Source organism: Phalangium opilio, unplaced genomic scaffold (assembly GCF_054372755.1).
Source record: "Phalangium opilio isolate 3A_F unplaced genomic scaffold, DU_Popi_V2 ptg000113l_1, whole genome shotgun sequence".
In the NCBI taxonomy this organism is placed as follows: Eukaryota; Metazoa; Arthropoda; class Arachnida; order Opiliones; family Phalangiidae; genus Phalangium; species Phalangium opilio.
The window spans coordinates 7,871,894-7,895,006 of record NW_028324209.1 but is presented as its reverse complement, the minus strand read 5'-3'; the positions used below and the strand labels follow the sequence as shown (position 1 = coordinate 7,895,006).

The 23,113-nt window shown below is 37.3% G+C and overlaps 1 protein-coding gene and 1 long non-coding RNA gene across 4 annotated transcripts in view; one reads left to right on the top strand and one right to left on the bottom strand.

Moving 5' to 3' along the window:
- Positions 1–10,245: 10,245 nt before the first annotated feature.
- Positions 10,246–11,337, top strand: LOC149623702 (uncharacterized). Its single transcript, XR_016374916.1, has 4 exons — positions 10,246–10,520; positions 10,715–10,753; positions 10,865–10,918; positions 11,270–11,337. It is a non-coding gene; the product is annotated as an uncharacterized LOC149623702 (long non-coding RNA).
- Positions 11,338–15,537: 4,200 nt separating this feature from the next.
- Positions 15,538–23,113, bottom strand: part of Rip11 (Rab11 interacting protein) — a 29,938-nt gene continuing 22,362 nt past the window's right edge. The window contains exons 2-12 of one of the 3 annotated variants that reach the window (XM_089852901.1): positions 20,484–20,522; positions 18,693–18,795; positions 18,379–18,510; positions 17,657–17,829; positions 17,310–17,590; positions 17,060–17,170; positions 16,865–16,994; positions 16,714–16,797; positions 16,465–16,640; positions 16,115–16,278; positions 15,538–15,835 (exon numbers count right to left, since the gene is read on the bottom strand). In XM_089852901.1, coding sequence (XP_089709027.1) covers positions 15,832–15,835; positions 16,115–16,278; positions 16,465–16,640; positions 16,714–16,797; positions 16,865–16,994; positions 17,060–17,170; positions 17,310–17,590; positions 17,657–17,829; positions 18,379–18,510; positions 18,693–18,795; positions 20,484–20,522 — 1,397 coding nt within the window. In that variant the 3' untranslated portion in view covers positions 15,538–15,831. Of the gene's footprint in view, positions 16,279–16,464; positions 16,641–16,713; positions 16,798–16,864; positions 16,995–17,059; positions 17,171–17,309; positions 17,591–17,656; positions 17,830–18,378; positions 18,511–18,692; positions 18,796–20,483; positions 20,523–23,113 lie in introns of all 3 variants that reach the window. The other 2 variants (XM_089852899.1, XM_089852900.1) reach the window with 2 other exon arrangements.

The following is a 23,113-nucleotide window of genomic DNA, read 5'->3' as shown; positions in this document are numbered from 1 at the left end:
CGATTATGGCTTATGTTTAGGGTATTGAGACTCCTTAAAGCGCCTGTTAAAATCATTCGTTATCGCCTGCTATTTAATTTAGGGTAACGATCAAAAATTGTTTATATGTACAGGGTGTTTTGATAAGGCTGCCATAAATTAAGGCGGATGTATTTATCGCTGATTATGAGACGAAAATTTATTTTATATGACATTTTGCCTTCGGGGCCATGCACCGTTTTCGAGTTATGATTTGAGAGTTTTAGGGATGACCCCTTAATTAAATTAGAAATCAGTGTCTTTCAGTGTCTTAATTAAATTTAACGGGGGTCATCCGTAAAATACTGAAATTGTATCTCGAAAACAGTGGCCCGGACGGCAAAATGTCATAGAACATTTTTGACTCAAAATCGCCCAAAGAACACCTCTTATTTTATGGCAGACTTATCAGAAACACTCTATATATACATATAAAAAATTGTATACTCAAGTTTTCAATTTTTGTAATGAAATTTTGACTCAGATTTAACGTATCCAAATTCGATAGGTTATCTAGATTCTCTATTTTGGTTATACGATTTTGATGAAGGTACAAAGAGCGCAAATCGGTCATAAAATCCAGGTTTTCAATCGTTCCAATTCCATTGTTTTCCAGCCATAAGCATTTTAAATTGACGTATTCATCCAAATTTTCAATTTTGGAAAACCCCTGGTAATGCAGGTATAATGTTTCGTTTAAATACGGTGTCTGGTATAATTTTGCCTCTTTACAAATCTTCTTTAATGATTCTTTCGTCATTCTAAAATAAATTAGATTTTATGTAAGAGAATAATTATTTCAAAACTTTAAACATATTTACCTTGGATATTTCGATTCATTTTGATTATCAGTCATGATTGTTAAATATTACGTAGAGCTAAAACATTACCCGAAGTCGCTCAAATCTATTGTTTACAATTTCTATTCGCGCGTTGCTATGGAGACATAATTCCCAACTAAACTACAACTGAAACTTGTATAAGTTTCAGCTTGTATAATCCGTTATATTTTCAATAGAGAATACTTGAACGACATATAATAGACCATTTCGAAAGTTACATACAGAGAAACTAATTTTAGGAATATGGTTCTTGATTTTTATAGTAAAATATGCTATTATTTGAATATTTAGTATGCTTATATCTTGAAACTCACAATGGCAAAGACATTGTGTTAATCAGAAGGGACCATTAATCCTTTTTGTTTGACACAAACGTTTCTGGGTACAATTTGTGTTAAGCTCAAAGATAACTTGTTATTTAAATTTATATGATAAGTAAACTATATAAGCGGAGGTTTGGGTGGCCTTTGAGTGTATTTAAGCCAGCTATGATCAGACACTAAAGACAAGTTTTGCAAGGAACTTGTTAAGAAAAGATCGGCTATACCAGTTCCGAGGTATTGGGTGGCCTTTGAGTGTATTTAAGCCAGCTATGATCAGACACTAAAGACAAGTTTTGCAAGGAACTTGTTAAGAAAAGATCGGCTATACCAGTTCCGAGGTATTGGGGAAGAAATACATAGTACAGTCACGGCATTGTTCCTCCATGGTCCAATCTCGTACATCCTCCACTGCCAGCTCAAATAGAGAAAGACTGCTACCTTTTTGTGTGTTTTTTGGTTTTCCCATGTAATATTTTCGTTATTTGAACATATAGACATTGAGTAAATCATTGCTGGTGATTAAGGTATACTTCGTTCGTTACTTTCAAATTAATACTAAATCGTACCTCCCAGTATCTTGTTACACAAGGAAATTAACGACTTCTCATATATTAAACGTATAAATTTACATCAGCTAAGCAAACAAAATAGAATCAACAAGTTGAACCGCTAACTATATATTCGGAAACTCATTCGTCACTTTGATTCACACGCTTCAACATGACTAGATGCATTTTTCTAGCCGTGGCTCTTGCCATCACTGTTATTATAGCGATAAATTATGAGGTTGAGGCTACTACTGGAAGCATCGTTGACAAAATTCCACCAGTTTTTTACAACAAAATAAGGAAAATTCTGGGTAGGCAACTTCTTAGAAACTATCGAACAGATTCCCTATTCCAATCGCTGTCTCTTTCAAAACCCTGAATTTAAAACGTATTGATTTTAATTTCAACTTTATAGAGGATATCGAAAAGTTCAAGATGTGTATGGTTACAAATAAAGCTTGCACGGTAAAACGGTTTTATCCACTTTGAAGGGTGGGACTTTAATTTCACAAGATAGTCTTAATTTTTACAGACAGAGGAAGCCGATAAGTTTCATCAACAATTTAAAGATTGTACTTCAATGACGAAGTTTAGTAAAGATGACAAGGTATGAAAATATTTTTTGTTTAATATAATCATCTAAAGTTATTATTTTTTTTCCATTAAATTTGTGGTAAATTTTCAGGAAATGAAAAAAGAACTTCAAGAATTGGCTAAATGCAAGGTAAGAATTTTTGGGTTTTTCAATAAACTATCCTAAATTATAAACTAATACTTTTTTCTCCGATATAAGCCACTTATTGCCAGTTTGAGCAAATTTGCCAGCAAAATTGGCGCCCTTATGGTATGTAAAATCCACCATTTTGTTGAGACTTAAATTATAAATCTCATATTCACTAATCATCATTTTCTTTTTCGATTTCTTTCAGAAATGCACGAAATAAAAATAAAAATAAAAATGATGTATTTAATAACATATATAAAATTATGTACTTTGATTGATGTGATAATTTAATTGATTTCTGAAGAATTATTAATAAATAAATTATACAATTTAAAAGAATTAAAACTTTGGTTTACGGAGATATCCAACGTGATTTTATTAAAAACATTAAAATTTCCTTGAGACGTTTCGGGCCGCGGCTCGTCATTCAGTCTGTTGAACTTGATTTCGTTCATGTTAATATACTACTCTATTCTAGGTTATTTTTTAGACAATTTTTTAAGGGGAAGTATAACATTTGGTCGCTAGAGGGAATACCATAAGGGTGCCGCGTGTTTTTTTTTTTTTTTTTTTTTTTTTTAATATTATTGACAATGTGTAATTATATTATTTATCTATTATTTTTTATAAGTTTGTCCACATTCCAATTATTTTTAAGTACATAGCCTGCCTCCAAGTTAAAGTTATTTTTAAATTTCTTAATGTAGATACTTTCGGTAATTTTACGTTTATAGTAGTCTTTTTCTTTAGCTAAGATCGTTGTATTATCCCAATTAATTTGGTGTGTTATATTAAATTTTAAGTGCATGTACAACAGACTGAATGACGAGCCGCGGCCCGAAACGTCTCAAGGAAATTTTAATGTTTTTAATAAAATCACGTTGGATATCTCCGTAAACCAAAGTTTTAATTCTTTTAGATCTTAAATACCGTGACAACAATAGATATGATTAACCTTTTTAAATTATACAATAATGGGTAGCTATATTATTAGAAGATGAAGCTACGTGAAACTGTGGTCACTAATTTTAAGGGTGCCAAGCATACAATAAATAATACTTGATAACATTGGGTCTTTAATTCTCAGCATACAGACCTTAAATAGTTCACTGTTTTGGAGTATTTTACGTATGACCCCCTAAATTTCATTAGGAAACTGAAAGACAACGATTTCTAATTTAATTAAGGGGTCATCCTTAAAACATTCCAAACATAACTTGAGATTGTAGGCCTAATAGAACGTTTTGACTCGAAATCGCCCATGCAAAGAACATCCCCCTTAATTTCTGATAGACCTTTGTAAAGACATATTGTGTTTTCAACGTTAATAAAATTTATTCTTGATTTTTGTACTCCAATTCGTTGATAATTCGACTCTTATTTAAGTAATTGCCATAGAACTGAATAACATCTAAATACGATTCAAGTATGCTAATGATTACGATAACTAACTCAAAGACCAATTAGGTTCAGTGCCGTCTTAACCACTCGACCAGATGGACTTTTTCGCAGGAACCGCTCGAATAGAGGGACCACGTCTTATGAAGGAGCCCCATGATTTATATACAATTTATTTCACTATGGGGCCCAGTGTAAGGGGCGGTAATGATGTTAAGATTACATAGGACAATATGCTGTTAATTCCTATGTAATAAAAGAAGATAAGTCCAATGGTGACCGAAGTTCAATGGTTTGATGATAATTTCGATGGTTCAATGCAACTTGAGTTTTTAGGTAATTTTAAGCCAAAAACATTTAATTTTGATGATAAAGTTGGCAATAACATCTAAGCCTTGACGTGAATATTGTCTATAAATCACAATGTCTCCACGTAGACCCAAGGTTTTAAATGTTTGTTAACCATAATCCAAAACCCATTATCCTCCAAATATATAACGGCCGGGGTTTTTTTCTTTCTTCAAATTTGCAAATATTTGCCCTGCACTGTAAGACACGTTATTCCAAGTCACGTTGCAGCAAAGGGATGTAAAGCATTATTGTCATTTCGAAAAATAAAATTGTTTGAACATAATGATTGTCCAGAGTAAATTTTAGTCAATAACATATATATAACAATATGTCATTAAGAAACTCCTGGCACCGTCGTAACCTTGTTTTACTCGTGATAATTATAAGAGAATGTGCACAACTGTACAAATTATGTTCTACTTTTTAAAAAACAGGCTTAATTACAAATTTGTCAAGGCATCCAATCCACTATAAATACATCTGTCCGGTTCCCGAAATCTTACATTATTCTAGGAGAGCGGTCGCTCTCTTAGATAAGACTTGATACTGCCTCTAATGCTAAAGGAGGGTTCTTTGATTGGCCGTAACTTTTTTCGTATTGTGTTTGCTGCTTTGAAATTTTGCCAGTGAACTAAAATTTGGGCCCTAATTATGTGGTTAAAATTTCAAAGAGATCCAACTAATAGTTAATTCTATAATGAAAAAAGTTGTTAAGGGTGGTTTTAGAATCCATAAAATTAATCAGACATTTGGTGAAAAATACTATATTGTTCCATAGAGATAACATGGGATTTTTTTGAAAAATTACCTTAATTGGGATCGTGTATAAAGAAAACTAATCATTCGTTACGTTTGTGAACCATCTTAAATGAAAGATAACAGTCCATAGACGTGCCTTTTCTTAGTTTCATTAAGATCAATTAAGTTTAAGTATTGATTTTTATCATTATTAACACATACTCTGACTTACGTTGTTTTGGGTATAGGAATTACGGAGTTTTACCACTGTTAGAGACATGCATTTTAGCCCTAATTTTTTATATTGGACTTACGGCGTTTTTGTCGTGATTCACGCCGTTAGAGGGATATTAAGCAAGAGAAACATGGCGTTTGAGCTCTTGTAGGTGCTTTGCCCGGGTGCTTGTGCGTGCTTGTGGATACTTGTAGGTGCTTGCGGGTACTTGTGGGCTCTTTTAGGTGCTTGTGGGTACTTGTAGGTGATTGTAGGTACTTGTGGGTACTGGTGGGTGCTTGTAGGTACTTGTGGGTGCTTGTAGGTACTTGTGGGTGCTTGTAGGTACTTGTGGGTGCTTGTAGGTACTTGTGGGTGCTTGTAGGTACTTGTGGGTGCTTGTAGGTACTTGTGGGTTCTTGTGGGTAGTTGTGGGTGCTTGTAGGTACTTGTGGGTACTTTTAGGTACTTGTGGGTAGTTGTGGGTACTTGTGGGTAATTGTGGGTACTTGTGGGTTCTAGTAGGTACTTGTGGGTACTTGTGGGTGCTAGTAGGTACTTGTGGGTGCTAGTAGGTACTTGTGGGTACTTGTAGGTACTTGTGGGTACTTGTAGGTACTTGTAGGTACTTGTGGGTACTTGTAGGTACTTGTGGGTGCTTGTAGGTACTTGTGGGTTCTTGTAAGTACTTGTGGGTGCTTGTAGGTACTTGTGGGTTCTTGTGGGTAGTTGTGGGTGCTTGTAGGTACTTGTGGGTACTTTTAGGTACTTGTGGGTAGTTGTGGGTACTTGTGGGTAATTGTGGGTACTTGTGGGTTCTAGTAGGTACTTGTGGGTACTTGTGGGTGCTAGTAGGTACTTGTGGGTACTTGTAGGTACTTGTGGGTACTTGTAGGTACTTTTGGGTACTTGTAGGTACTTGTGGGTACTTGTAGGTACTTGTGGGTGCTAGTAGGTACTTGTGGGTTCTTGTAGGTACTTGTGGGTACTTGTAGGTACTTGTGGGTACTTGTAGGTACTTGTGGATACTTGTGGATACTTGTAGGTACTTGTGGGTACTTGTAGGTACTTGTGGGTACTTGTAGGTATTTGTGGGTACTTCTGGGTACTTGTAGGTACTTGTAGGTACTTGTGGGTACTTGTGGGTACTTGTGGGTACTTGTAGGTACTTGTGGGTACTTGTAGGTATTTGTGGGTACTTGTGGGTACTTGTAGGTATTTGTGGGTACTTCTGGGTACTTGTAGGTACTTGTGGGTACTTGTGGGTACTTGTAGGTACTTGTGGGTACTTGTAGGTATTTGTGGGTACTTGTGGGTACTTGTGGGTACTAGTGGGTACTAGTGGGTACTTGTGGGTACTTGTGGGTACTTGTGGGTACTTGTAGGTACTTGTGGGTACTTGTGGGTACTTGTGGGTGCTTGTGGGTACTATTGGGCACTTGTGGGTACTTGTGGGTACTTGTGATTGCTTGTGGGTACTTGTGATTACTTGTGGGTACTTGTGGGTAATTGTGGGTACTTGTGGGTACTTGTGATTACTTGTGGGTACTTGTGGGTACTTGTGATTACTTGTGGGTACTTGTGGGTACTTGATTACTTGTGGGTACTTGTGATTACTTGTGGGTACTTGTGGGTACTTGTGATTACTTGTGATTACTTGTGGGTACTTGTGGGTGCTTGTGGGTACTTGTGGGTGCTTGTGGGTACTTGTGGGTGCTTGTAGGTACTTGTGATTACTTGTGGGTGCTTGTGGGTGCTTGAAGGTACTTGTGGGTACTTGTAGGTACTTGTGGGTACTTGTAGGTACTTGTGGGTAATTGTGGGTACTTGTGGGTACTTGTAGGTACTTGTGGGTACTTGTGGGTGCTTGTGGGTGCTTGTGGGTACTTGTGGGTACTTGTGGGTGCTTGTAGGTACTTGTGGGTACTTGTGGGTGCTTGTAGGTACTTGTGGGTACTTGTAGGTACTTGTGGGTACTTGTAGGTACTTGTGGGTAATTGTGGGTGCTTGTGGGTGCTTGTGGGTAATTGTGGGTGCTTGTAGGTACTTGTAGGTAATTGTGGGTGCTTGTGGGTGCTTGTAGGTACTTGTGGGTAATTGTGGGTGCTTGTGGGTGCTTTTAGGTACTTGTGGGTGCTTGTATGTACTTGTAGGTACTTTGCCTCCTCCATAGGATTAACATTACACTAAGTTTTGGAAGCTCGTAACTCTGGTTATATTAGATATACGGGCATATCCTTTGATTATGTAATAGTACTATTTGCCCCTTCTCTCCTTCGTAAACATTTGCTCCATAGGATACTCCATATACACCTACGGCACCATAGTCCTCCCAGCATCCTCAGCGGTTAGGTAGGGTCGTACTGGACGAAATTGTAAAGGGCGCTCCTTCTATCTTCAAAATAGAAGCTAGTTCTCATACAAATAAAATGGCGCTACGCGGCAGCACTTAGCAATCGCCTACCAAGGGTAGGGGCGTGCGCGAGGTACATTGGGAGAGATACAGTTCTGCAGGTCGCCCATCATCATTTCCAATCCATCTCAACTCCCTTATCCCTGTCCCAACCCCAGCGATTTCCAACCACTAGCATAGCCCACTCGATCGCGCTCTCTTTTCCCCGGCTACATATTTTGAAGATGGCACTTTTTAGGCGTATTAACATTCTTGGATCATCTTTGTGAACTTTTAGGGTAGCCCTGGCTATATTTTGTTTAAGGTTTTAAGCTTAATATCAAAAAGTTTATGCTACAAAAAAAGTTTGAAATTGACAATCTCGGATCGTCTTTGTGAAATTTTAAGGATATCCGAATTTCATATTGGGCTTATGACAATTTTGAGCGAATGTTAAACGGACATAAATCAGCATTTTTAAAATTTTTTAAAAATTGTCAATTTGGTCCTATTTCTGGAATTTTTAGGGGGGCGCCTCGCGTTTCAATAAATGATTGTAAAAAATTGTACTATGTTAATTACAATAAGAATACAAACTTTTAATGATATAGGTTTTTTTTTTGAAGTATCATTATAAATAAATGTCTGATTGAGCTAAAGTTATGGTCCCCTTTATACATGTTTCTGCTAAGTGCAGATTTTGAAAATGTAAAACAGTTTCTTAACATTCTTGATTAAAATGAAGACTGAAGGAACAGATATTAATCAAAAATGTCTTGATTAGAATCAAGACCTAAAAAGTATCGATAAGACTGAGGTTATCACTTGTCTGAAGGATCAGATATTAATTTTTCTTTTTAATTGAAACTTAAATGCATGCTTAAGAAAAAACAACGTTCCATTACCGTTTTCCGTTGAATTAAATTATTTTACTGCTAATCAATTTCAAAAATTTACTTATCTCGGCTTTTCGACCACAATTCCATTCCCCGAAAACATTTTATCATTACATTAATTACTTTTGGGAGATAACGTGTTCAAATAACCTATAAAACAATAAAAAAACTGTAATAGCGGTCTGTTTAGCCATGAAAACAACCTTTTAAAAGTTACAAGTACTATATAACCCTTTCTAGACTAACAGGACCTGAGCAAACTATAGCTTAACCTTCTACTAGTACGACCAGGGAGAATTGATGTAAACTGGAGTTGAAATTTCATCATGTGCGACCTGCGGCCCTGAAACTCCCCCATAGTCCCAGTGTGTGCAGAACATAATTTTTTCGCTGTTATCTGCCAAAATCAATCTTTCTAGGTAGTGTTGCCTCCTCACTTGAATTTTTCATGATATATTAAGGTTTGAACGAACAAAATTCTAGATTACTATTTTCACTACCATGTCCCTTTGCTAACTGGAAGCAAACTTTCCTCTCTTTTTGCTGCTCATTACCGGTGCCATTCCCTTGACTTTATATTAGTTATAACTAATGAGTTTATTTATTTCAAACAAAAATATTAAAAAATGGATTCTTTTTCCTTTTGTGCTACTTTGAATTTACAAATGTATATAACGTTGTGCCGTGCCATGTCAAATAGTCTCTAACCATTGTTAGAAACTAGAGAGAGAAATTGGGCAGTAACACTGATCATGCCCTGAACTATGAGAGAGAACAATACGACGGTTGACTAAAGTACACTTGATATTACATCATTTTGCAAAAACCGCGAGTAAAAATCTTACTGCCCCTATTGAATTTGGCGCCATTGGTTTTAGAATAATTAAAATGTTCCACTGCGAAGCGTGCCGGTCTCGAATGGGGATGTAACGTCTTTAGGAACGCTAAACCATACACGTACTCTCCCAAAAGTAATTAATGTAATGATAAAATGTTTTCGGGGAATGGAATTGTGGTCGAAAAGCCGAGATAAGTAAATTTTTGAAATTGATTAGCAGTAAAATAATTTATTTCAACGGAAAACGGTAATGGAACGTTGTTTTTTCTTAAGCATGCATTTAAGTTTCAATTAAAAAGAAAAATTAATATCTGATCCTTCAGACAAGTGATAACCTCAGTCTTATCGATACTTTTTAGGTCTTGATTCTAATCAAGACATTTTTGATTAATACAACATGTCTCGATTCGTATTATTGGCTGTGGTAATTGCCTTCTGCGTTATCGCGGAATTTCAACAAGCTGATGGTGGAATGGCTGATTCTATTCCAGAAATGTTCTACCCTCAACTCAGGGGCATCAGTCGTGAGTATATTACGATTTTTTTAAGTTTTTGGTTTAAAAAATCATGCCCAAATTTGTGCCAGACATAAATTAGGAGAAATTATTAACTATAATATAATTATTTTTCTTTCTCTTGTAGAAAAAATTAAACCGTTCAAGAAGTGTATGTGTGATACTAAGAAACTCGTAGAGGTAATTATAATTCTATAATACTCGTTGTAAAAGATATATACGTCCAAAAATTAGTTTACAATCGCTACATGTTTAACTAAAAGATTAATCACCAATATCATAAGTTCATAATAAGATATGTTCCATGAGTTAGTTAGTCATTGGCTACTGAGAGCTTGTTATGAAGTGAAGTGGGTGAAACGTCATAGATCCTTGTGTGGCGCTGACAAAGACTTAGTAATGCAGAATAAATAGGAAGATAGACTGCAAAAATCGTGTGTATAATCAATCCTCGCTTGTCGTTCTCGAACTAGCTTTCAATAAGTCTCTAGCATTACGAAGTATAGGAAGTGTCAAACTTATGGATCATACCTTATAAACTTATCCCAATATCGAATCCCAGAATTGTTTTAAGGTTAATTAAGCCTTAAAAGCAAAATATTTAATTCTAACACCAAATGAAAAACTGCTTTTCTTTGGATATTCAAGGCATCCAAATGCGACCAGTTCGAAAAAGTATTTTGCGATACACTCGACAACAAACCTTTCAGCAATGATAACGCTGTAAGTGTTGAATTATATTTAATTAATGACGTGTGGCTAAACCAGCATATTGCCTATTAACTCGCGAGAAATTTGTGTTTATGCTAGTGTACGGATCTTTAAAAATAGCGATTGAGCAGCTTGGTTTGGCCATACTTTGCGACAAACTTAGGTGCTCAAAGATTACAGTCTAATTTAAATTATTTTAAAATCAGGAAATGAAAAAACAGATCGAAAAGCTGGCCAGCAAACCGGTAATAATGCTATTTGCTTAAACAAAATTTAATAATTTTCATTAGAAAAAGGCACTAATAAACTGTAGGCCACGATTATCCTAATTATATTTTTTTCACCTCAAAATGCAGATCATCGTGGAAGTTTTGTCAGGTTTAATAAAGAACCATTTAGGAGATCTTTTGGTAAGTAATAGCGCTAAGAAAGGAAAATAGAATAGACCAATCCATCAATTCCAGAAGGGAAGCAAACACCACATGGGCGGGGATATCACCTTCTTGGGTTATTTCAGTCGCGCCAAGAAGCACCGTCTCCCGCGCGTGCTTCGACCTCGGGTGAACTCCGTCTAGCCTTACCTCTTGGCGCGAGGGAAATATGATAAGTGGGTGGCCTCCTACCTGTTTGTTGGCTTCTCTACTAGTAATTAATGGAATGATCTATTACCAGTAGCGCACTTTTAAACCTTGGCAAGAATTTGCTGTAGGTCTCGGCCCCTTAAATATTTTCATTTACAAGCTATCATTTAACGTTTTCAGGGATGTGCCATGTAAAGACAAAATGTGTCACAGCCGATATTTCATCGTTAATAAAATTTATTCTTGATTATTATTCGTTGTCAATTTGGCCCCAATTTTACTAATTGCTATAGAACTGAACAATGTCAAAAAGAAGATTCAAGTATGCTAATGATTACGTTAATTATCTCAAAGACAAGTTAGGTTTAATGTCGTCTTAACCAGTGGGTCGGTTGGGCACTCGCCCAGGAGGCCCACTAATAGAGGGGTCATATGGAGGAGCCTCATGATTTATATACAATTTATTTGACTATGGGACCCCGTGTACTGTATTGCCCCGGAGCTGTAATGAGGTTTAGTTATATTGTAAGTCTCTAAAAAATGCACGATCCAATGAAATTAAGGACACAGTATTCAAATCATTCAAGCCATCAGGGTTAAAGCAGATGGGGGTCACTGAATATTAATCATACAGCTAAGATAACACTATTTTATCATTGCTTAATTCGTGATAGATTACTACTCTAAACTAGATTTAGTTATAGAATATTAAACAGTATCAGTGGAAACTGTTACATTTTATAAATACAATAACCAAATACGTACCAAAGTCCTGTAAGTCATTCGATCACTTGGCCAAGCCGCGGTAAATCTTTCCGACTTGAGAATTCAGGGCACGCGCTTTCGCGATGACTAATTCGTAATTCAATTAAACCTGCGTAGCTCGTGCAAAAAAGTGTCACTGCGCAAGCTCCGTCCTTCGATGAGTCAGGCGTTGTGGTTATGTGTTTTGTTACTTGATTGAGCACACGTAAATAAGTAGTTTAAAATAGTCTTTATTGTCTACATGAAGGCTGAACTAGGAATGAGTGATTATAGATTAAAAACATTGCTATTTATACAACTCTGTAAGGTTACTTTTTTAGAACAGATAAAACATTAGATAAAACAATATATCAATAATAGACATAACGTCATATCACATTAGATAAAACAATATTAATAATAGACATAACGTCACATCCCCTTTTCTTGATCTATGTTCGACTATTCTTTGGGTCCATTTGTCCGAATCTAACTATTGGTTTTGAAATGCGACCGCTTCTTGTTTTTGTGCCGTAATTGCGTATTTCATCTCTGATTGCTGATTGTTGTTGAGTGGCTGTATCTTGGACCTTGTCAGAACAGTCTTGGCTGGAGGTGTCGTCTGTTTCATCAGTTCTATGTGGTCTGTGTCTAGGCTGAAGGATGTCTCTGTCCCTTGGGCTGTTCACTGGTGGAGGATCTTCCGTAATGCTGCTAGGTATGACAGGATCCCGGATGTTAGACTTTGACTTCAGGCTTATGTCATCTGTACCAATATCCGAAACCTGAGGACTTAGCGAAGACGATACATTATTTGTTCTTCTGCTTGGTAGGTTGATTAGATGGAAACGATTCCGTCGCAAGTTGCCGTTCGTTGTCTCAGTTGCATAAGATCTCGGTTCCTCTGCTTTTCTTACAATTGTCCCTTCTCTTCGCATATCAATTACCCATGCTCTGTCTCCAGGTAGCAATTCGGGAAGTTCTTTCAGTAGCAATTCGGGAAGTTCTTTCACTCCATGGTGACAGTCAAAATTTCGTTTTTGGGCTTGTTGGTGGGATGGTGCCTTCTGGATATGTGGTCTCAAAGATATGGACGTCGTTGGGAGCCTGGTTCTTAACCGTCTGTTCATTAGTAGTTGAGCGAGACTGAATCCGTTTGTCATTGGAGTGGATCTGTACGCTAGAAGTCCTTGTGATAGATCTTCTGATTTCTTGAGAAGGTTTTTCACGACCTTCACCGCTGCTTCCGCAAATCCATCGCTTTGGGGGTACTTGGGGCTGCTTGTGATCGATTTGAATCCAAATGCCTTTGCATAATCAGCAAACTCCCTCGTCCTGGTGGCTGACAAATTTGTGCCGTTGTCACTGCGAACTATTTCCGGGATGCCATGCCGTGAGAAAACTTCTTTAGTTATGTTGACGACGGTCTTGGTAGTTTGGTCTTCCATCGGGGCTGCTTCAATAAATTTGGAATATTGATCAATGATTACCAAATAGTGCTTTCCGGCATGGTGCAACATATCCATTGAGACGGTATGCCATGGACGTTCCGGCAAATTGGAGAGTCTTAGTGATTCATGGCTATTGGTCGACTCTCTGAGGCAACGTCTTGGGATAACAACTGCACACGGCGTCGCTTCTGGCTCTAATTGCGTCTTTGTTTCACGTGCAACTCTGCCTAGTCCAAGATAATCTTCTTTAGGACGCATTTTCGATCCTTCTGTCAACTGTACTTCATCAAGACGTTGAACTTTCCGCAGGTTTTCGCTCGCCTTGAGGCTTAGTAGGGGTACTTGTAACCCATTTATGACGTAAATCTCGTCTTCCATGCTGTCGTCACCGCTTGACAATTTGGCTGCCATTCGTCCTTCGCAACTGAGGACCATTTTCCCCGGTCCAACTAGACGTCGATCAGACTTCTGCAATGGCATATCTTGAAACTGTCTACTGTAAAGGGTTGCTGGAATGGCGCAGACGTCAGCACCGGTGTCTATCCTGAACTCTACTTCTCGATCGTTGACTCCGATGTTTACCATCCACCGTTCTTGACTAGTGGTGGTTTTTATCACGCCCAGGAACATGTCGGCCTGGAAGGTTCTCCCGTCATCGCTAGTATCTTCGGTTGTGATCTCCCGGTTGAAATTCACAGCTCTGCCGAAACATACACGCTCATAATGTCCCATTCTTCCGCACTTTCGGCATTTAGCTCTGTAAAGCTGGACATCGTTCCCGATTATGCTGCTCGGAGTTTCCGCATTTGATGCATGCAGCTGGGACAGACGAATTTATCGCACCATCGTTAAATTGATTGAACTGATATGGTCGATCATGTGGCTGCTTTTCCTTTCTGGAACTGAACTTGTATCGAGATCCGAGTTTGTCTATTGATGCTGGAGTTCCGTTATCGGTACTTCCGCTATGTAGAACCTTTTGCTGTCTCCGAATCTCTTCTGCCTGGCGGGCGGTTGAAATGGCCTTCTCCAAAGTCAGGGTACCATTCAATTGCATCTTTTCGGACAACGCTTTGTCCAGTACGCCCACGACAATTCTATCTCGTAAAAGTTCGTCCTGTAGTGCGCCGTATTCGCATTTTTCTATCTGTGCTCTGCATGCCGTTATAAATTCTTCCACTAGTTCTCCTTCGTGCTGGACCCTTGAATTGAACGTGGCCCGCTCGTAAATGACATTCTTCCTTATGACGAAATGATCTTCATATTTCTGCATCACTACGGCATATACCTTCTTTTCGGCGTCGTCTCGAAAAGAGAATGACAGGAAAATATCATCGGCTGTGTCACCCATCAAGTATATCAAGGCATTCACTTGTTCCTCTTCTGGTTTTGCACTTAGGCCAGAGGCATATCGAAAACGCTCAAACCTACGTCTCCATTTCGGCCAGTCATGTGGACAGGTGAAGTTGAAAGGCGCTGGCGTGTCAACGTGAAAAGACGTCGAGACTTGAGGCGTTGCAGGTACGGCGGCGACTTGCATGATTCTGATAGCGAGATGCCTAAGTAACAGGGACGCGTACGCGACTGGAAGGATACGGACCCGAAAAAAAAATGAAAACCGACTAGAAAAGACCGACTTCTGACACCATGTTTTGTTACTTGATTGAGCACACGTAAATAAGTAGTTTAAAATAGTCTTTATTGTCTACATGAAGGCTGAACTAGGAATGAGTGATTATAGATTAAAAACATTGCTATTTATACAACTCTGTAAGGTTACTTTTTTAGAACAGATAAAACATTAGATAAAACAATATATCAATAATAGACATAACGTCATATCACATTAGATAAAACAATATTAATAATAGACATAACGTCACATTATGTCTAAAAACATTTCGACTAAATGACGATAGCGTGGAAACGTTTGTTTGAGTCAACTTGGAGGAAATGTGTGAGATGGAGTACAAATCTCCTTAACGTAACTCTGTACCCACATCGAAGACCTCCCAGCATCCTCGGTGTTACTACTCCATATCAATTCTTTCCTCCAAGGAGTCACTGATCTCGCAAGTAGTAATTTTTTATGAGCGTAGGGTGAATACATCTAATTTACTTCCCCCTCCTGCCATCCTTTAAAGTTTAAACAGTGATATGAAATTTCGTATGATCTTGTATACTACAATTATCTCTAAGTGCACGTCACATAAACTATGATGAATGACTACGGTAATAATTTAAAGGCAGACAGATGTTTAAAAAAGACTTTAATACATTCCATATATAAAACATTATTCGTTTATCATAAAAATACAAAACATTCATACCATCAGCACTATATTTGACTTAAGTTATATTTTTTATACAAATTATATATAATAATCACGAAGTAGTACTTCCGTAAAACGGGCGAAGAATAAGTTGGCGGTTTATGAGACGACTTTACTTTGGAATCCATTCAGAGCAATATTGCAACGCGTTTTATTTAAGTTCCGCGATATATTTTCATTCATTTAAGTACTTTACTTAATTATTTTTAAATCTTCATCTGTAATAGCAAAACGGATGATATTTAAAACAAAACTAAAAGAAACCGAATTATCTTTTGAAAAAAAAAAGGAGCAGAGTTTTGAGAAGAATTTCTAAATCCATTATACACTACATTCTTTTCGATTTTTGAGAGAATTTCATTCTGATTATTTTTTAAGGAAAAAATAGAAGAATTCCTTCACCATAAAGAGTTTTCGATAGAGTTTATAGAGGTTCCTTGTATTTAATTTTGACCGAACTGCTTTCGCAGTCGAAAAGTAAATATCAGCTATTTAACCTGAACATTGCCGGATTGGGCGTCTTGTAGGGATTTTGCAAAATACGAGGTTGAGTTTCCATGACTCGAACTAGCAAATTATCGATGTAAAGTTCCAAATCTCGAATTTTGTCTTCCTGCATTTGTAAAAGTTCTTGTTGACTCAGAACAATCCCAAGGAGCTCCTACGTCACAAAAAAATAAAAATGAAATGTGAAAAACAATGTCCCGCGTCAAAGAAGTTCCATTTTAACCACTGAGCAAGATGGGCACCAGTCCAGGGGCTATTTGAATTGCCTACTGTACTGACAGTAATGCAGTTAGAATGGCCCTGATTTTATCAAAAAATTGGTTTAGAAAACCACGTTTACCCTGTGATTCATGGTTTCATATTGTTCAACGATTTTTCTTGGAAATTTTTCGATTAAATTTGTTGTTCTGTTATTGATGTTGTTATTGTCTATCTTGGTTTGGTGCATCGTGTTATAACTTTCTTCTAGAAGGCTATCAGGTAACTCCACCTCCTGGATAGTGTGCCTACGACCTGCTATGAAATTAAAGGCAACGTGATACGGTTTTACTATATTAAAAAAAAATAATAATAATTGTTAGATATTTACTACTACGTAATCTTCTAAGGCGTGATTTCCTTTCTCGTGGCACTGGTCGTTCCTCGAGAGGTGAAAACATCTCGTCACTTGGGGCTGAAACAAGTGAAAAAACTTTGAGATAACTGACCAAGAAGTCACAGACCAAGCGATCGAAGATTACTTTGAGGTTTGTTGCAGTATTCATTCCAGTTGTCATAAGACGCTGAGTGAGGAATACCCTTGCTTACGCTAGACAAGGACATTTCCGTTGAACCAGGAACGCTAATGGTTCGCTTCATTGAGTTTTCCACCTGAAACAGTTCAAATAATTAGGAAAATTTTACTTATACAAATTGTAAACGAGCTGATCACTTACCAAATTCGATAACTTAGAGAAAGAGGAAGAATTTGACCTTTGACGTTTGCTTTTCGGACAAATTTCGTTGAGATTCTTGGCGGGGGATTCCGTTATTGCTGGTAAGTCCTGCTTTACGTTGATCCAAGTAAAATTAAAACATTTTTAGCACCATAGATACCGCCGAGAATAATCCCACAGTGACGTCAAACAACTCTTGACGCCATCACTTCTTTAACAATGGATGAAAAGTTCAATGTTTGAAACTTACGTCGTCAGCAAAGGCGGAATCGTAATCTTTATTCCAGCTTTGTCGAGATTCGTGAAGCCTGGAAAGTGACATGCTTCTATGTCGAAGTGTCTTTGGTGTGTCTTCCTTCCCATCACCGGTATGATGATCGCTACTCCCCGTTGAGCCAAAACTAAGTGTGCTACCAGCGTCTTCCGCGGGACTGGCGCGACGAGTTTTGAACCGATCCAATTTGAGCCTCGAATCCAAACGGTCGAGTTTTAAGGAAAGACTGCGGGTTGGAAGTTTCTGGATTTTGTGACCTAGAAGTCAAGGGCCAGTATTATTTAGACGAGCCTTTTCAACAATTTAAGATTGATTATACGAACCTACTGCTGACGCAACATCCAATAAGGATCCACTTAATGATTTCTTGGAATCTTGGAGTTCAGTCAGTCTGTCGTTGGAAGACGTGTCTCTGACCATAAAGGCAATCCTAACCTCCAACTCACCCCTATCGCGGTCATCTTTTTTTCCTGGTTTGTTTTTCAAGAAAAACCAACTAGAAATAAAAAAATAGAAAAACAAATTATAAGCAGAGTGTTGAGTATGGTTATCTATAGCTAATAAACTGCGAAAAAAGCTTCCCAGCGTGTTTTCGCCTTATTCAAATTTGAACGAGTTTTTATCTTTGAACGAGGCTCTTTTTTCCCCTTTCCTTCTTTCTCCAAAGGATCTAGACTAAAGCACTCCTAATAGAGGTCCATTAAAACTTCGCTTCCAAAAAAGAAACCTTCGCAATTTTGCTCAAACTCGCTCAATGATGGAGACGTGCCCCAATATTTTTTATGGAGTCGTTAAAGAAGATTTCCTTTAGGATAAGCTCGAAAAACAGAGGGAAGACTACATGCTAGAGTCTCCTAACTCATCAGGAAAGGACTGACTTACGAGTTTTATTCAAAAAAAGAGTTCTGGGTCGAATTCATACACACGAACTTAAACCTATAAACCAATCGAGAGACCTATAGCCTACTCTGTCCAAATTATGGACGGGCTTGTTTTCAAATTTATCGCTAAAAAGAACTTACGTTTGTTTTTAAAATATACTCACTCCGTTTTAGGACTATCATATATGCCATAATCTGACAATGGAAGAAGAACTTGTCCCAGGAACTCGTCAAGACCAAAGAAGTTACGATGGAAAACGTTTAAAACAATACTGCCTTCTTGGTCTTTGAAAACCCTGTTCAAAAATTTCAGGTTTAGCATAAATAGCATAAATAGCAGAGCCAGATATCCGAGCGCATTAAGAAAACGTTAAATAGAAGATACACGTGGATTAATAAAATGGTTATTTCTCGTGCCATTTGTGTCTTCTTTTAACGAATAACTCTTGATTATTTATAAATTAAAAGAATTCCATACAAATCACACTCTTCTTCCCATTCTGGGTCCGCAATATTTTCTACGACTGACGTCTGAAATTTATCCTTTCCTAATTGTATCGTGACAAATGCATTGTTCGTTCCTATGAAACAAATTAAACTAAATTTTCTTAAATGTATACGAATTTTCAGTTGAAATTTCAACTTTTAATGGTTTAACAGCGTGCAAAATTGGGGCAAAACATTCTCAGTACATTGGGACTAATTGGAATTTCAGTGTTATCGTATCTTTCTCGTTTTTTTCCACTCTGCCATAGATAACAACTACAAATCATATTATCCTTTCCAAGGTTGGGTTCTACTACGAAATTATAGAAGTGAGACGGGAAATCCTTCTCTTCGTCTGCGTAAGGATATACTAAGTTCTCAATTGCCGATTTCACTAAGGGATAAGATAAAGTTCCTCCCCACATCTCAAAATATAATCGCTTCACCATAAAGGTTTTCTGTGTCACCTCTATAGTGTCCTTTTTACACTTCTTACATTTCTCGAAAATGTTTTTTTTTGTATGTGTTTTTTTATGAGAACTTCATATTAGTTGATTAGGTCCTATCCCACCGCCTTACCATGCGATAACCCTCAGAATAAATGTAACTAAAGCTGATAATAATGATGTTTAATAAACAATTACGTTGGTGCAAAATATTCAACTAGAATACGTAATGAGTTGAAAGGTAATTTTTCGTAATAGCTGATGATTTTTAAAGATCATTATCTTATAAAACTAAGTTTTAATACAAAAAATAAACAAATATTCCAAGGTCGTCTATCTCCTTAGGAACATTAAGAAATTTCAAAGAAAAACCCATATTTCACAATTTAAAGTACACGTTTGCTGAAGCTAGCCAAGAGGAAGCTAGCCAAGAGGATGCTTTCAAATAAGGACTAAAGGTCAAAATTTGTGAAAAATTTCATTTTACGATAATTGCGATTCATTTAAATGCATCGTGAATTGGGGGAATTTTTTCGTGTAAAAATAAAAGCAATATGTTTTAAAATTGTGTAATATTGCATGGAGAAAGTAACTCTAAATAGACTGCTAGATTATAATTCCGGAAAGATATATTTAGTACTGAGATTGGTGACACCTTTGTTTTCTATGAGGTCATACCATTTGAACTAGTAAGCTTGCTAATATGGAGGATTTGTTATGGAACTGATCATAAAAACTTAAGATGACATGCACAGTTTTATAGCGTGTTCTTGATAATGGTGCATGCATTCAAAGCAAGTTAAAACTTAATAATATTTGTATTTTTAAGTGAGACGCGGTTCAAACCCAACACTTCTTACGTTTGATATAAAATTTGATCTAAATTGATTCGTGTTATAAAATGCGGAAAAAGATTAAACATAGTATACAGTGCGTAATGAGAAATATCGCAAACACTTCAAATGAGAAATATTCGTGTCACCGCAACTTTAAAAACCAAAATTAAGAGAAAATCGAGGTTAGACCCTAGGGAATTTCCACTTTTACTTAAATGACCTCGCCCTAAAATTAACGATAAACCATTTTTTTCTCTCTCTTCAGGATAAGTCGCCCTTTGACTTTTAAAACGATTTATGGCATGAATATTTCGGGGTCAAAAGATTTCCAACACGTTAAAGGTCCCTACTTAAAATATTTCGGAGCCAAGAAGCTCCGGAATCGATGAAGAAGACGTGGGTTGTTTTTAAGGAGAAACGGCAGTGGAAGATGGTGGAAGCTCGGACACGAATTTATCATAGAGAATAAAACTGATTACGCTAAGAAAGAATCGATCTTACCTCCTTTGCCCTTGCCAATTAGATTCCTCGCACGCAGCACTGAAAAAGAAAATTATACCCATGTAGATGTATTTTTCTCGTAACAAAAGTCCCTAAAAATGGTCACGTTATTCAAGAATCAACGAGAGAGAGAGGGAAGAAAATATTAAAAGAAGTAAACTTAAGGTTTCTGCTTCGTAACGCCAGATAATTGGGTAAAATTCATTTTGGGTGAAATTTTACTTCTACCATATCCTGTATATACTTTTCTTCAAGAAGATGCTCGTGTATGTTAAAGCAAATGAATGTACATTTTGTTAAAGTCATGGAAAAATGTAAGTGTTGATGAAATGCAGGTGAACATGCCGGTTTGACCTGTTTTCTCGGACTCAGGGCCCTCGAGAGAGGAGGGCAATTAGATTTGTTTCCCACGGTCCCGTACCTTCCAAGGGACCCAGGACACGTATAGCGCTGTCTTGATGTCCATGGGCCCTCGATTTAGTAATTCCCCCCGGAAAGCTCTCTCAAGAGCCCTACCCGTACTTGTCATCAGATTTGTTTCGTACAAAGGCTAATAGATTTAACAACTTATTCATTAACCAAAGGTAGAGAAAGACATTCGTGGAAATTTAGTGGTCTGTTCCACTTTCAGTTAGGGATCCTCGTAGATATATTAAAGGGCACCACCGGAGACTCGCGGGCGTGGTAGCTTTGCGAGAAGCAGAAGTAAGTCAAAGTTTGTGCGTGTAGGCATAGAGCTTTCGCAAGCAAGTAAATTGTTGTACGACGGATCTTAGTTATTATACCATCATTCTACACGAGTCTAATTCCAACACTATTTTTAACCATCCTTGATTTTCGGTATTTGATATATGCGTATAATATTTAAACATATGTATCCGCTGGTAGGTTCCGGGTTCGAATCCTGGTGTTAGAACCTTTCAGTCCATATGTTCAATCAACTGGAAAGGGGCAAAAATCCTATCCTGTATATAGACTAAAAAATACGTCAACAGGAAGGTTATGTAGACAAATATTGAGTCGACATTCGCAGAAGTGTCAAGTGTTTCAAAAAACCCTTATTTCCTGCTTTGCATTACAAGATCTTGAACCCTGAATTTTGTACAAATAGAGACTATTTCGAGAGGGGATTCAATATCGTCTGCTAATACAGAACATTGATGGGTATGTGGATAACAAAGACTATAGATAGGGCTTCAACGTTACTAGTCCACCATAGTCCTTTCTTTAAAACCGTGCATCTAACGTCTTGTTTTCCACAAACCCATCAATGCCTGGTCTCATGAAAACAAGGTGTTCAAACACCAGGCTCTATTTTATGACCAACTTTTGAAAAGGATTATAGAACAACAACAACTCCACGTTATAGTTCCTCTATGAAGCAATAACCAAGAAGACAATACGATATCGGACCATATAACCGCGCGGTACCAAAATAACTTTCAACAACGCCCATGAGGTTTTCTTTCCTTTCTTTTCTTATAACTAGAAAAGAAAAGATGGAAGAGAATAAGAAAAGACTTCTATTATTGCCATAATGACACTAACCGCAAAGAAGAAAAAAAAGCAGAATAACGTTATTCGAGTGGGATGACTTTTTTTTATTTTTTAGTTTATTTAAATTTTTGCTTTGTTCGCCTAGAGATTAGAATCGGGTGAATGAAAAATACCAAGGGTGTTAAACTTATGACTTTTATCTATACAATTCTCTTCCCTCAAATGCGTGTAAAATTTCTTTTTCGCCGAGAGTTAAATTTGAATACTTTTTCGTGTTAAATGGTAAGGAACTTTGAAATTTTTGATGATGACCAAAGAAATGGTTGCTGTTAATGTCATACAAATGTATATCTTACATCCGGTTAAGTATTATTTGAAGCTTTTTGCCGGAGAACATTGTCGTATAATAGTTTATTTCGAAAGTCATAATGAAGAATTTCTTCCTATTTCGTTGATTGAACTGATCGCTACCAATCAAACACTGGTGCTTATTCCCCATATAGGAAACCTACCCTTGGTCTTCAGACTTTAGCCACTGCAATAACCACACATTTTTTAAAAATTCAAAAAACTTTAATTTCAATAACTTAGTTTCATCGCCGCACATGGAACTCAATTTCTTCATGCACCTTAGGCACACAAAGTTAAATGAAATGGCGTTGGGGATATGTTGATATTGGACCAGGAATTAAGTATGCTTGCCTGCTTACCTTCGTCCAGAGCCTGTGTTAGAAGGAGGGGGGGTGTTATGCGGACGAAAGTACCCTGGGCAGGAGGCCCGGGTCACGTGTAATGCTGTCTTGATAGCTGCCTGCTATTTGCTCAAATTGCCCAGGGCCCACAAAGCTACCATGATGCCGGCCCAGCCTTCGTCCCATTTCCTTTTCTAATATGGAGAACAGAAAGTTTCGCGATTAGTTCCTTTGCTGAGGAGGAAGCAAGATTGTAGGCGTGTCATGAGATGGATGGATGAATTGTCTTTCCTGGCCGGGTTAACGTTTAATGTTTACCATTATAAGAGCCCTTATGCAGCGTAATATCGACCAGCGGTATTTGCTTTTTCTCCCTTTTTTTTACACCCTCTTGTTCCAATATTCCTTTCGGCGTCATTTCCACTTTTCCCTTCGGGACAT